A 13,500-nucleotide genomic window follows, 5' to 3' on the forward strand; every position below is an offset into this window, starting at 1 on the left:
GAGCCTCCACATCATGTGCCACATCCCAGTCTTCTGCTGGATCACTGCTACCGTCCTGGACAACGTCCTGAAAACCGAAAAGAGAGACGGGGAGAGCTGCCAAGACCCCTGACAGAGATGTACATCCACTTCCTGGTGGTCCAGGCCAAACTGAAGAAGGTCAAGTATGACGGAGGAGCTGAGACGGATCCACACTGGAGTCCAGAGAGCAGGAAGATGGTGGAGTCTCTGGGAAAATTGGCGTTTGAGCAGCTGCAGAAAGGAAACCTGATCTTCTACGAACCAGACCTGAGAGAGTGTGGTATAAATATCAGAGAGGCTTCGGTGTACTCGGGAGTTTTCACCCAGATCTTCATCGAGGAAAGAGGTTTGTACCAGGACAAGGTCTTCTGCTTCGTCCACCTGAGCGTCCAGGAGTTTCTGGCAGCTCTTCACGTCCATCAGACCTTCGTCAACTCTGGAATCAACTTGCTGGACGAACAGACAAGCTCTTGTGCTCTTGAGACGACGGGAGATACAGTTGCAGAGTCACACTTCTACCAGACCGCCGTAGACGAAACAAGCTCTTGTGCTCTTGGGACGACGGGAGATACAGTTGCAGAGTCACACTTCTACCAGACCGCCGTAGACGAGGCCTTGCGGAGTCCCAACGGACATCTGGACCTGTTACTCCGCTTCCTCCTGGGTCTTTCGATGCAGAACAACCAGTGTCTCCTTCGAGGTCTGCTGACTCCAAAAGAGAGATCACAGATCGGCCAGAATACGGCGGACTACTTGAAGAGGAAGATCACAAAGAACCAGTCCGCAGAGAAAAGCATCAACCTGTTCCACTGCCTGAACGAAGTGAACGATCGATCTCTGGTGGAGGAGATCCAGCGGTACCTGAGGTCGGGAAGTCTCTCCACAGATGAACTTTCTCCTGCTCAGTGGTCGGCTCTGGTCTTCATCTTACTATCGTCAGAGAAAGATCTGGAGGTGTTTGACCTGAAGGAATACTTTGCCTCGGAGGAGGCTCTGCTGAAGCTGCTGCCGGTGGTGGAAGCCTCCAGCAAAGTCCTGTAAGTGAAGACGGTCGTGTTTTTCATAGTCATTTTGACTGGTTGGTACCGATGAATGTGTAGTTATGAATCCCGTTCTTCCTCAGACTGAGCGGCTGCCATCTCTCTGAGAGAGGCTGCAGAGCTCTGTCCTCCGTCCTCAGCTCCCCGTCCTCCGTCCTGAGAGAACTGGACCTGAGCAACAACGACCTGCAGGATTCTGGACTGAAGCTGCTGAGTGAAGGACTGAAGAGTCCGGCCTGCACCCTGGAAAACCTGAGGTTAGAATTCTGTTAACTGGAAAACCTCAGGTTAGACTTCTTTTAACTAACCGTTGCCACTCTGACGGCCCGCCCGCAGTTTAGCTTCATGTTTCAGTAACTTTCTTTCAGCAATATTGATAGTGATAGTGAATCTGGATATATGATAGGATACCTCTAAGTGTCAGCTTTCATTAGAGGCCAAAATTATGACTGTATGTTGAAAGGTTCAAGAGTTCTGCTCTTTTATCCAGGTATGTGACCTGGTTATCCTAGTGTCCTTTTGGCCATTTTTGGAAAGCGACGTAACTGACGTTAGCAGAGACGTAACTGACGTTTGCAGAGACGTAACTGACGTTAGCAGAGACGTAACTGACGTTTGCAGAGACGTAACTGACGTTTGCAGAGATGTAACTGACGTTTGCAGAGACGTAACGGACGTTTGCAGAGACGTAACTGACGTTAGCAGAGACGTAACTGACGTTAGCAGAGACGTAACTGACGTTAGCAGAGACGTAACTGACGTTAGCAGAGACGTAACTGACGTTAGCAGAGACGTAACTGACGTTAGCAGAGACGTAACTGACGTTTGCAGAGACGTAACTGACGTTTGCAGAGATGTAACTGACGTTTGCAGAGACGTAACGGACGTTTGCAGAGACGTAACTGACGTTAGCAGAGACGTAACTGACGTTAGCAGAGACGTAACTGACGTTAGCAGAGACGTAACTGACGTTAGCAGAGACGTAACTGACGTTTGCAGAGACGTAACTGACGTTTGCAGAGATGTAACTGACGTTTGCAGAGACGTAACGGACGTTTGCAGAGACGTAACGGACGTTTGCAGAGACGTAACTGACGTTAGCAGAGACGTAACTGACGTTAGCAGAGACGTAACTGACGTTAGCAGAGACGTAACTGACGTTAGCAGAGACGTAACTGACGTTAGCAGAGACGTAACTGACGTAACTGACGTTTGCAGAGACGTAACGGACGTTTGCAGAGACGTAACAGACGTTTGCAGAGACGTAACTGACGTTAGCAGAGACGTAACTGACGTTTGCAGAGACGTAACTGACGTTTGCAGAGACGTAACTGACGTTAGCAGAGACGTAACTGACGTTAGCAGAGACGTAACTGACGTTAGCAGAGACGTAACTGACGTTAGCAGAGACGTAACTGACGTTAGCAGAGACGTAACTGACGTTAGCAGAGACGTAACTGACGTTTGCAGAGACGTAACTGACGTTTGCAGAGACGTAACGGACGTTTGCAGAGACGTAACTGACGTTTGCAGAGACGTAACTGACGTTAGCAGAGACGTAACTGACGTTAGCAGAGACGTAACTGACGTTAGCAGAGACGTAACTGACGTTAGCAGAGACGTAACTGACGTAACTGACGTTTGCAGAGACGTAACTGACGTTTGCAGAGACGTAACGGACGTTTGCAGAGACGTAACGGACGTTTGCAGAGACGTAACTGACGTTAGCAGAGACGTAACTGACGTTTGCAGCGACGTAACTGACGTTAGCAGAGACGTAACTGACGTTAGCAGAGACGTAACTGACGTTAGCAGAGACGTAACTGACGTTAGCAGAGACGTAACTGACGTTAGCAGAGACGTAACTGACGTTAGCAGAGACGTAACTGACGTTTGCAGAGACGTAACTGACGTTAGCAGAGACGTAACTGACGTTAGCAGAGACGTAACTGACGTTTGCAGAGACGTAACTGACGTTTGCAGAGACGTAACTGACGTTTGCAGAGACGTAACTGACGTTTGCAGAGACGTAACTGACGTTAGCAGAGACGTAACTGACGTTAGCAGAGACGTAACTGACGTTTGCAGAGACGTAACTGACGTTAGAGCCCTGGAACCGGTTTGGTGGAAAAGGGGTTTCTGGAAAACCTCCATGTGGAGCCAGGTCTGGTTGGGAGCAAGGAGCTGCTGGAAACCATAAAGCCTTGGCTTCTTACCTCTTCCTATCAAGATCTGGGATAGACTGAGTCATTTGGAGGGATTTATTTGGTTATGTACTTAAACGGTGCTTGTTTTTCATTCCCTTCTCATCTCGGTGTCTGGTTTTTGTTCTGCAGCCTGTCAGGATGTCTGATCTCTCAGGAAGGTTCTGGTTTTTGTTCTGCAGCCTGTCAGGATGTCTGATCTCCCAGGAAGGTTCTGATGTTCTGGTCTCAGCTCTGACCTCCAACCCGTCCCACCTGAGAGAGCTGGACCTGAGCTACAACCATCCAGGAGAGGCAGCGGTGAAGCTTCTGTCTGGACTGGAGGATCCAAGCTGGAGACTGGAAACTCTCACGTAAGGAAACTCTCACGTAGGAAACACTCACGTAGGAAACTCTCACGTAGGAAACACTCACGTAGGAAACTCTCACGTAGGGAAACTCACGTAGGGAAACTCTCACGTAGGGAAACTCTCACGTAGGGAAACTCTCACGTAGGGAAACTCTCACGTAGGGAAACTCTCACGTAGGGAAACTCTCACGTAGGAAACTCTCACGTAGGAAACTCTCACGTAGGAAACTCTCACGTAGGGAAACTCTCACGTAAGGAAACTCTCACGTAGGGAAACTCTCACGTAGGAAACTCTCACGTAGGAAACTCTCACGTAGGGAAACTCTCACGTAGGGAAACTCTCACGTAGGGAAACTCTCACGTAGGGAAACTCTCACGTAGGGAAACTCTCACGTAGGGAAACTCTCACGTAGGGAAACTCTCACGTAGGAAACTCTCACGTAGGGAAACTCTCACGTGTGGAAACTCTCACGTAGGGAAACACTCATGTAGGAAACACATAGTTTTGGTGGAGCAGAATCTCTACGAGCATTAAACTCATGTTAAAAACATAACCATAAACCAGGGGTCTTCAATCGGGGGCCCGTGAGGTACTGCAGGGGGTCCTCCAACTTAAAATGAAATAAAGGCAATTTTGACCAAAATAATTTGAGTTAAAAAATCTAGATGGATAGATAGATGTCACTTTTACCACTTTTAAACACTGCTTAACCATTGTAAGATAAATAAAAGCTTCCGCGGTTGTAGCAATGGGTTGTAGCTGCTGCCGAGTCGACTTTGTTTTGAAAGTACGGATCTTATTTCTGCCCGTTTGGGGATACAAATATGCCTTTTACTAATACAAAGTTTAAAAAAAAGAATCCAGTGGTTTAAATGTTGATACTAGGCAGTAAAAACTACGATTCTTCCATCGATGTGAACAAGAGAGACGGCTGTTCGGTCCAACCGTATAAACCGGATGCAGCAACGGAGGATGATGTTTCTGATCAGAACGCTGACAAATGGTCAACTCAGACAATCTCCATGCTCGTTCTTTGTGTTCCTGCTGACGGACTTTTCCTCCTTCAGGCTGGATCCTGCCGGACCACAATGGTTGACGCCGGGTCTGAGGAAATGTAAGTAGGCGGTTTTATTGTGTGTGTGGTTTTTGTTTTAGGCAATAAGGTTATCATTGTGTATTATGTATCCGTGTAATTAGGGCCCGAGCACTTACAGTGTGAAGGCCGTATTGTATCTGTAGGAATTGTTTTTCTCGTTTTTCTTCCGACGACATGAGGGTCTTTTTTCCCCCTAAACGTTCCCCAAAAGTCACCAAATTTTGCACAAAGCCAGGCCTGGTGATAAATTTGATATTTAATAGTTTGCATTAATGGGCGTGGCCTAACGGCTCAACAGCGACCCCTAGAAAACTTTGTGCCTCAAGCCCCACAATACGGTTTGACGTACATGAACGAAAATCACTACACACCTGTATCATGTCACAACTTAAAGAAAAGTCTCTTGGAGCCATGGCCGAAACCCAACAGGAAGTCGGCCATTTTGAATCAATCGTTTAATTTTGGCGCAATTTATGCCATTTCTTCGCCCAAACTGTAACGTGCACCCAGGTGTGTTATACATCAAAATGTGCGTCTCCATGCGCTTTACTTTTCTCAGTCAAAAGTGTTACCGTGGCGACGATAGACGCCAAAAAGCACACCCACCCTTCATCTGATTGGTCCATATTTGATAGTTCCTACTTTCTGCCATAACTTTTGAATGGTTTGACATAAAGAGTCATGGTGGTGTCATCGGACTCGGTTTGGACTCCTTGACCATTATTGGTGAAAATTGCACGCCCGTTCATTGCTGCTTGCAGCTTAAACCCTTGTACTGTCTTCGGGTCAAAATGACCTAATTCTCCTGTTCCTTCTTTCCTCCTGCTCTCTCCTTCCTTCCTTCCTTCCTTCCTTCCTTCCTTCCTTCCTTCCTTCCTTCCTTCCTTCCTTCCTTCCTTCCTTCCTTCCTTCTTCCCTTGCTCTTTTATTCCTTCCTTCCTTCCTTCCTTCCTTCTTTCCTTCTTCCCTTCCTCTTTTCTCCCTTCCTTCTTCCCTTCCTTCCTTTCTTCCTTCTTCCCTTCCTCTTTTATTCCTTCCTTCCTTCCTCTTGTCTCCCTTCCTTCCTCCCTTCCTTCCTTCTTTCTTTACTTCTTTTCATTCTTCTTTCCTTCTTTTCATTCTTCCTTCCTTCTTTTCATTCTTCCTTCCTTCTTTCCTTCTTTTCATCCATCCTTCCTTCCTTCCTTCCTTCCTTCCTTCCTTCCTTCCTTCCTTCTGAACTCTCTGTCAGATTCCCGTCAGCTCAGCGTCGACACAAACACGGTCAACAAACACATCCGTCTGTCCGACGGAGACAGGACGATGACGTTCGTGGAGGAGGAGCAGCCGCTCCCGGATCACCCCGACCACCCGGACCGCTTCGACCACTGGAACCAGCTGCTGGCGGCCGGCAGCGTGGCGGGCCGCTGCTACTGGGAGGTGTCGTGGACGGGGAAGGTGGACGTGGCGGTGAGTTACGCCGGGATCCGGCGGAAAGGGGAAGCAGCGGAGTGCGTGTTCGGCAGGAACGACCACTCGTGGTGCCTGAACGTCTCCTCCGTCCACGGCTGCTCCGTCCGGTTCAACAACAGAGGGATCTCCATCCCCGCCTTCTCCTCGTCCCCCGTCTCCCACCGCGTAGCCGTGTACGTGGACGTCCCCGCCGGGACTCTGTCCTTCTACAAGGTGGTGTCCGACGGCCTGGTCCACCTCCACACCTTCAGCACCGCCTTCACCCAACCGCTGTACCCGGGGTTCGGGTTCTGGCCCGGCTCCTCCGTGTCTCTGTAGACGCAGGACGGATCCGGGACACGTCCACGCACAAGCAGAACGTACACTCAACTCAACTTTATTTATAAAGAGCTTTGAGACAACCACAGCCGAAACATACGATGGAGTGTTAGGGCCAAACTAAGACAAAAAAATAGGAAATTACGAGAATGATTTCGTAATATTACGAGAATAAAGTCGTAATATTACGAAAATAATCCTCGAAATTTTGACTTTTTTCTCAACATTTCTCGACATTTCAACTTTTTTCTCGACATTTCGACTTTTTTCTCAACATTTCGACTTTTTTCACGAAATTTTGACTATTTCCTCGAAATTTTGACACTTTTCTCGACATTTGGACTTTTTTCTCTTAGGAGAATGAAGTCGTAACGTTGCGAGAATAAAGTCGTAACGTTACGAGAATAAAGTCGTAACGTTACGAGAATAAAGTCGTAACGTTACGAGCATAAAGTCGTAACGTTACGAGAATAGGGTCGTAACGTTACGAGAATGAAGTCGTAACGTTACGAGAATGAAGTCGTAACATTACGAGAATGAAGTCGTAACGTTACGAGAATGAAGTCGTAACGTTACGAGAATGAAGTCGTAACGTTAGGAGAATGAAGTCGTAACGTTAGGAGAATAAAGTCGTAACGTTAGGAGAATAAAGTCGTAACGTTAGGAGAATAAAGTCGTAACGTTAGGAGAATAAAGTCGTAACGTTAGGAGAATAGGGTCGTAACGTTACGAGAATAAAGTCGTAACGTTACGAGAATAGGGTCGTAATACTACGAGAATAAAGTCGTAACGTTAGGAGAATAAAGTCGTAACGTTAGGAGAATAAAGTCGTAACGTTAGGAGAATAAAGTCGTAACGTTAGGAGAATAAAGTCGTAACGTTAGGAGAATAAAGTCGTAACGTTAGGAGAATAGGGTCGTAACGTTAGGAGAATAGGGTCGTAACGTTAGGAGAATAGGGTCGTAACGTTACGAGAATAGGGTCGTAACGTTACGAGAATAGGGTCGTAACGTTACGAGAATAGGGTCGTAACGTTACGAGAATAGGGTCGTAACGTTACGAGAATAGGGTCGTAACGTTACGAGAATAAAGTCGTAACGTTACGAGAATAGGGTCGTAACGTTACGAGAATAGGGTCGTAACGTTACGAGAATAGGGTCGTAACGTTACGAGAATAGGGTCGTAACGTTACGAGAATAGGGTCGTAACGTTACGAGAATAGGGTCGTAACGTTACGAGAATAGGGTCGTAACGTTACGAGAATAGGGTCGTAACGTTACGAGAATAGGGTCGTAACGTTACGAGAATAGGGTCGTAACGTTACGAGAATAGGGTCGTAACGTTACGAGAATAAAGTCGTAACGTTACGAGAATAGGGTCGTAATACTACGAGAATAAAGTCGTAACGTTACGAGAATAAAGTCGTAACGTTAGGAGATTTTTTGGGAGCTCATTAATAAAAAATGGAGAAAAGCAGTGGTCCAAGGGATGAGCCTTGTGGAACTCCCTTCTCAACAATTGTGTATTTGGATTGGATTCCATTAAAGTTAACGCACGTCTGTTATGGAGATATGAGTTGAACCAAAGATTTTGAGAATAAAGTGGTAATATTATGAGAATAAAGTGGTAATATTATGAGAATATAGTGGTAATATTATGAGAATAAAGTGGTAATATTATGAGAATAAAGTGGTAATATTTTGAGAATATAGTGGTAATATTACGAAGCAGCACGGCTCCAGAATAATGGAGATAAAACCAGGGGTGAAAGTAAGCCGGTACGATCCGGTATGATCCGGTACTACGTACCACCAAAAGATTCTGTGCCAGTACGCAGTACCGGGAAAAAACACACGAATTACTGACAATATACCTCACATACAGCGAGTCTGGAACTCTCGATTGTTCACACCAAAGACGGCGGCGCCGACCGCTCAGCCAAATACCTCAGCTCTGCTTTCATTATGTACAGTTATATATATTTATCACAAAGACACATATATATATATATATATATATATATATATATATATATATATATATATATATATATATATATATATATGATATAATCTTGCTACACTAAGAGTCCCGGCCTGTTTTTTCGTAAGAATAAGATTTATAATATATGCGTACGGAGACAGACAATCTATCTTTGATTTTTTTCCTTTCTTTGTGATGTTAACTGAGTAATTGTAATTGTCACTAAAACTGCACTATTTTTACATTCATACATGTTTCTTTTTAATGTAAAGGCTCAACAGGAAGAGTCACATGACTGAAACGTTGAGTCTGTTCTTGTTCTTAACTTTAGCTCTAGCTCAGCTAACGGTTTAACGCCCTTGTTGTTGTTGAGTTTTAAATATCGGTGACAACAGATTAGGCGGTTCTTCAACCAAACACCCTGAAACTAAACAGCAGGCTATAAGTCTGATACTAATTAATACAAGTGTAATGTTGATTTTTAAACACCATAATAAAGCTAAATGGAGGTCTGTGTTCTAACGTGGCAAAAAAACCAACCACATGAGTTATAATACGTTTGAATTAGTAGTTTCTAATTTTATGTATCTTAACAAGAACATCTGTAGAGCATTTAAACAAAATAAATCACATGGATAAGATGCAACTTCAATGTGTTTGTGTGTTATTGTTTAGCAATACGTAAGTAGTAAAAAACTAAGTTAGTTACATAAGTATTAAGTTACGTACTTACTAACAAAGTAAATGATTTATGTTGGAAAGGTACTAATAGAGTCACTTCATTTCTTACTACTTATGTAACTTACGTTAGTAACTTAGTTTCTTACTACTTAAGTTACTTTCTTACGTATGTTAGTAACTTTCTACTTTCTAAATACTTATGTACGTAAGTAACTTAGTTTCTTACTACTTAAGTTACTTTTTTACTACTTATATACGCAGTTAACTTTTTATTTTCTTACGTAAGTAACTTACTTTCTACTTTCTTAATACTTATATACGTAAGTAACTTACTTTCTACTTATTATTTATATATGTAAGTAACTTACTTTCTACTTATTATTTATATATGTAAGTAACTTACTTTCTACTTTCTTAATACTTATATACGTAAGTAACTTAGTTTCTACTTTCTTACGTAAGTAACTTAGTTTCTATTCTCTTACGTAAGTAACTTACTTTCTACTTTCTTACGTAAGTAACTTACTTTCTACTTTCTTACGTAAGTAACTTACTTTCTACTTTCTTACGTAAGTAACTTACTTTCTACTTTCTTACGTAAGTAACTTACTTTCTACTTTCTTACATAAGTAACTTACTTTCTACTTTCTTACGTAAGTAACTTACTTTCTACTTTCTTACGTTAGTAACTTACTTTCTACTTTCTTACGTAAGTAACTTACTTTCTAACATAAGTAACTTACTTTCTACTTTCTTACATAAGTAACTTACTTTCTACTTTCTTACATAAGTAACTTACTTTCTACTTTCTTACGTAAGTAACTTACTTTCTACTTTCTTACGTAAGTAACTTACTTTCTACTTTCTTACGTAAGTAACTTACTTTCTAACATAAGTAACTTACTTTCTACTTTCTTACATAAGTAACTTACTTTCTACTTTCTTACGTAAGTAACTTACTTTCTACTTTCTTACGTAAGTAACTTACTTTCTACTTTCTTACGTAAGTAACTTAGTTTCTACTTTCTTACGTAAGTAACTTACTTTCTACTTTCTTACGTAAGTAACTTACTTTCTACTTTCTTGCGTAAGTAACTTACTTTCTACTTTCTTGCGTAAGTAACTTACTTTCTACTTTCTTACGTAAGTAACTTAGTTTCTACTTTCTTACGTAAGTAACTTACTTTCTTACTACTTATGTACGTAAGTAACTTCTTTCTTAATATTTTTGAATTGGTAGTTTCTAATTTTATGTATCTTAACAAGCACTTCTGTAGAGCATTTAAACAAAATAAATCAAATGGATAAAATGTAACTCTGATAAACTGTGGCAGTTTGATGCTTTGCAGCACCTTTTTTTTTTGTTCTTTTGTTCCTACTACTACTACGAAGGAAGGAGATCGAACACAGTAGGTAAGTAAAGTTTATTTATATAGCACCTTTCACAGATATAAAATCACAAAGTGCTTTACATTAAAAGAAAGCACACAAACTAAAAAGAAAAGATACCAATAGTATACATATATATAAAAACCTAGATCAAATTAACAAGGTACAGAAAACAGCACTGGGCTGGCATGTTAAAAACATAGTCGCAACGCACAATTAAAAACATAGCAGCCATGCAGAGACACAATAAATGAACGGTTAACCAAAAGCCTGTCTGAATAAAAACGTTTTCAGCTGCTTCATAAAGCCTTCACAAGAGTCTAGAGAACGCACTTGTGAAGGGAGAGCATTCCATAATTTTGGCAGCTTGAAAAGCACGGTCACCTCTGGATTTATAATGAGTTTGAGGGACAGACAGTAACGATTGGTGTGCTGATCTAAGAGCCCGATTTGGCGCATAAGGTAGGAGGAGGTCAGCGATGTATTGTGGTGTTTGGCCATGCAAAGCTCTGAAAGTTAGCATCAGTATTTTAAAATGGATGCGAAATTTAATGGGAAGCCAGTGAAGAAAGGATAAAATTGGAGTGATGTGTGTTCTCTTATTACTACTAGTTAAAAGCCGGGCTGCTGCAACACAGGCCTTTGTCAACCAGCAGCTGTGACAAATATGTTTTAAAATAAGGACAAACAACTTCTCTCATTCAAATTAACCAGAATTTATTCATACAAGTGTCAAGAAGATGGTAAAATAACACTTTGGATAAATTCTGATGGCTAAACTACACAAAAACAACACTAACTAAACATGTTCAGTGGTGTATATTATAATAAAATCAATTAAAAAAAGTGTCACCCAGTTTAAACACTTAGAAATAGCAAATAAATACAAAAAATGATATACAATATTAATACTCTAATCATGAAAGAGAATAGTCCTGTAAATAAGTGAATTGATGATAAAAGTAACAGATTATAAACACAACAATCAACATCAAATTTAAATATTCACACAGTTTTGCACACGATAACTTTAAACATGAGCAACATTTACACCGTGAAATAATTATATTCAAACACTGAATGGAATAATTATTACTGAAATACAACTACATGCAGAATTACTAAGAAGTAATTTTATGGACCTTTACTGGTGGTTTGCATTAATGGGCGTGGCCTAACGACTCAACAGCGCCCCCTAGAAAACTTTGTGCCTCAAGCCCCACAATACGGTTTGACGTACATGCACGGAAATCGGTACACACCTGTATCATGTCACAACTTAAAGAAAAGTCTCTTGGCGCCATGGCCAAAACCGAACAGGAAGTCGGCCATTTTGAACATTCTGAATTAATCGCGTAATTTTGGAGCAATATATGCCATTCCTTCGAGAATTAATACGGCCCGAACCGTATCGTGAACCCAGATGTGTTATACAACAAAATGTGCGTCTCCATCCTGCGACTACACGCATTACTTTTCTCTTTCAAAAATGTTACCGTGGCGACGCTAGACGCCAACAAGCGCACCCCCCCTTCATCTGATTGGTCCATATTTGATAGTTCCCCAAAAGGCACCAAATTTGGCATGCAAGCCAGGCCTGGCGGTAAATTTGATATTTTATGGTTTACATTAATGGGCGTGGCAAAATGGCTCAACAGCGCCCCCTAGAAAACTTTGTGCTTCAAGCCCCACGATACGGTTTGACGTACATGCACGAAAATCGGTACACACCTGTATCATGTCACAACTTAAAGAAAAGTCTCTTGGCGTCATGCCCGAAACCGAACAGGAAGTCGGCCATTTTGAATTAATTGTGTAATTTTGGCGCAATTTATGCCATTCCTTTGGCAGTTAATTCAGCCCGAACCGTAACGTGCACCCAAGTGTGTTGTACATCAAAATGTGCGTCTCCATCCTCCGACACCACGCATTACTTTTCTCTTTCAAAAGCGTTACCGTGGCGACGCTAGACGCCAAAAAGCGCGCCCACCCTTCATCTGATTGGTTCCATCCAAAAAACTTTGCGCCTCAAGCCCCATAATACGCTTTGACGTACATGAACGAAAATCGGTACACACCTGTATCATGTCGCAACTTAAAGAAAAGTCTCTTGGCGCCATGGCCAAAACCGAACAGGAAGTCGGCCATTTTGAACATTCTGAATTAATCGCGTAATTTTGGAGCAATATATGCCATTCCTTCGAGAATTAATACGGCCCGAACTGTAACGTGCAACCAGGTGTGTTATACATCAAAATGTGCGTCTCCATCCTGCGACTACACGCATTACTTTTCTCTTTCAAAAATGTTACCGTGGCGACGCTAGACGCCAACAAGCGCACCCCCCCTTCATCTGATTGGTCCATATTTGATAGTTCCCCAAAAGGCACCAAATTTGGCATGCAAGCCAGGCCTGGCGGTAAATTTGATATTTTATGGTTTACATTAATGGGCGTGGCAAAATGGCTCAACAGCGCCCCCCGGAAAACTTTGTGCCTCAAGCCCCACGATACGGTTTGACGTACATGCACGAAAATCGGTACACACCTGTATCATGGCACAACTTAAAGAAAAGTCTCTTGGAGCCATGGCCGAAACCGAACAGGAAGTCGGCCATTTTGAATTAATTGTGTAATTTTGGCGCAATTTATGACATTCCTTCAGCCGTTAATACGGCCCGAACCGTAACGTGCACCCATGTGTGTTATACATCAAAATGTGCGTCTCCATCCTGCGACAACGCGCATTACTTTTCTCTTTCAAAAGCGTTACCATGGCGACAATAGACGCCAAAAAGCGCACCCCACCCTTCATCTGATTGGTCCATATGGATAAAATTTCGTGCCTCAAGCCCCAAAATACGGTTTGACGTGCATGCACGAAAATCGCTACACACCTGTATCATGGCACAACTTAAAGAAAAGTCTCTTGGCGCCATGGCGGAAACCCAACAGGAAGTCGGACAT

The 13,500-nt window shown here is 42.7% G+C and overlaps 2 protein-coding genes across 2 annotated transcripts in view; both read left to right on the plus strand.

The window, feature by feature from the left end:
* The window catches only part of LOC133425103 (protein NLRC3-like), a 3,337-nt gene extending 2,003 nt beyond the window's left edge, over positions 1-1,334 (plus strand). Inside the window, exons 2-3 of the mRNA XM_061715782.1 lie at positions 349-1,058; positions 1,145-1,334. Coding sequence (XP_061571766.1) covers positions 349-1,058; positions 1,145-1,334 — 900 coding nt within the window. The remainder of the gene's footprint in view (positions 1-348; positions 1,059-1,144) is intronic.
* Positions 1,335-4,794: 3,460 nt separating this feature from the next.
* On the plus strand, positions 4,795-6,624 carry LOC133425104 (stonustoxin subunit alpha-like). The gene is made up of 2 exons (XM_061715784.1): positions 4,795-4,804; positions 5,943-6,624. Exons 1-2 carry the CDS (start codon positions 4,795-4,797, stop codon positions 6,479-6,481), a joined length of 549 nt encoding a protein of 182 aa, XP_061571768.1. The 3' UTR covers positions 6,482-6,624.
* The last annotated feature ends 6,876 nt before the right edge of the window (positions 6,625-13,500 follow it).

Source organism: Cololabis saira, chromosome 24 (genome assembly GCF_033807715.1).
Source record: "Cololabis saira isolate AMF1-May2022 chromosome 24, fColSai1.1, whole genome shotgun sequence".
Lineage (NCBI taxonomy): Eukaryota > Metazoa > Chordata > Actinopteri > Beloniformes > Belonidae > Cololabis > Cololabis saira.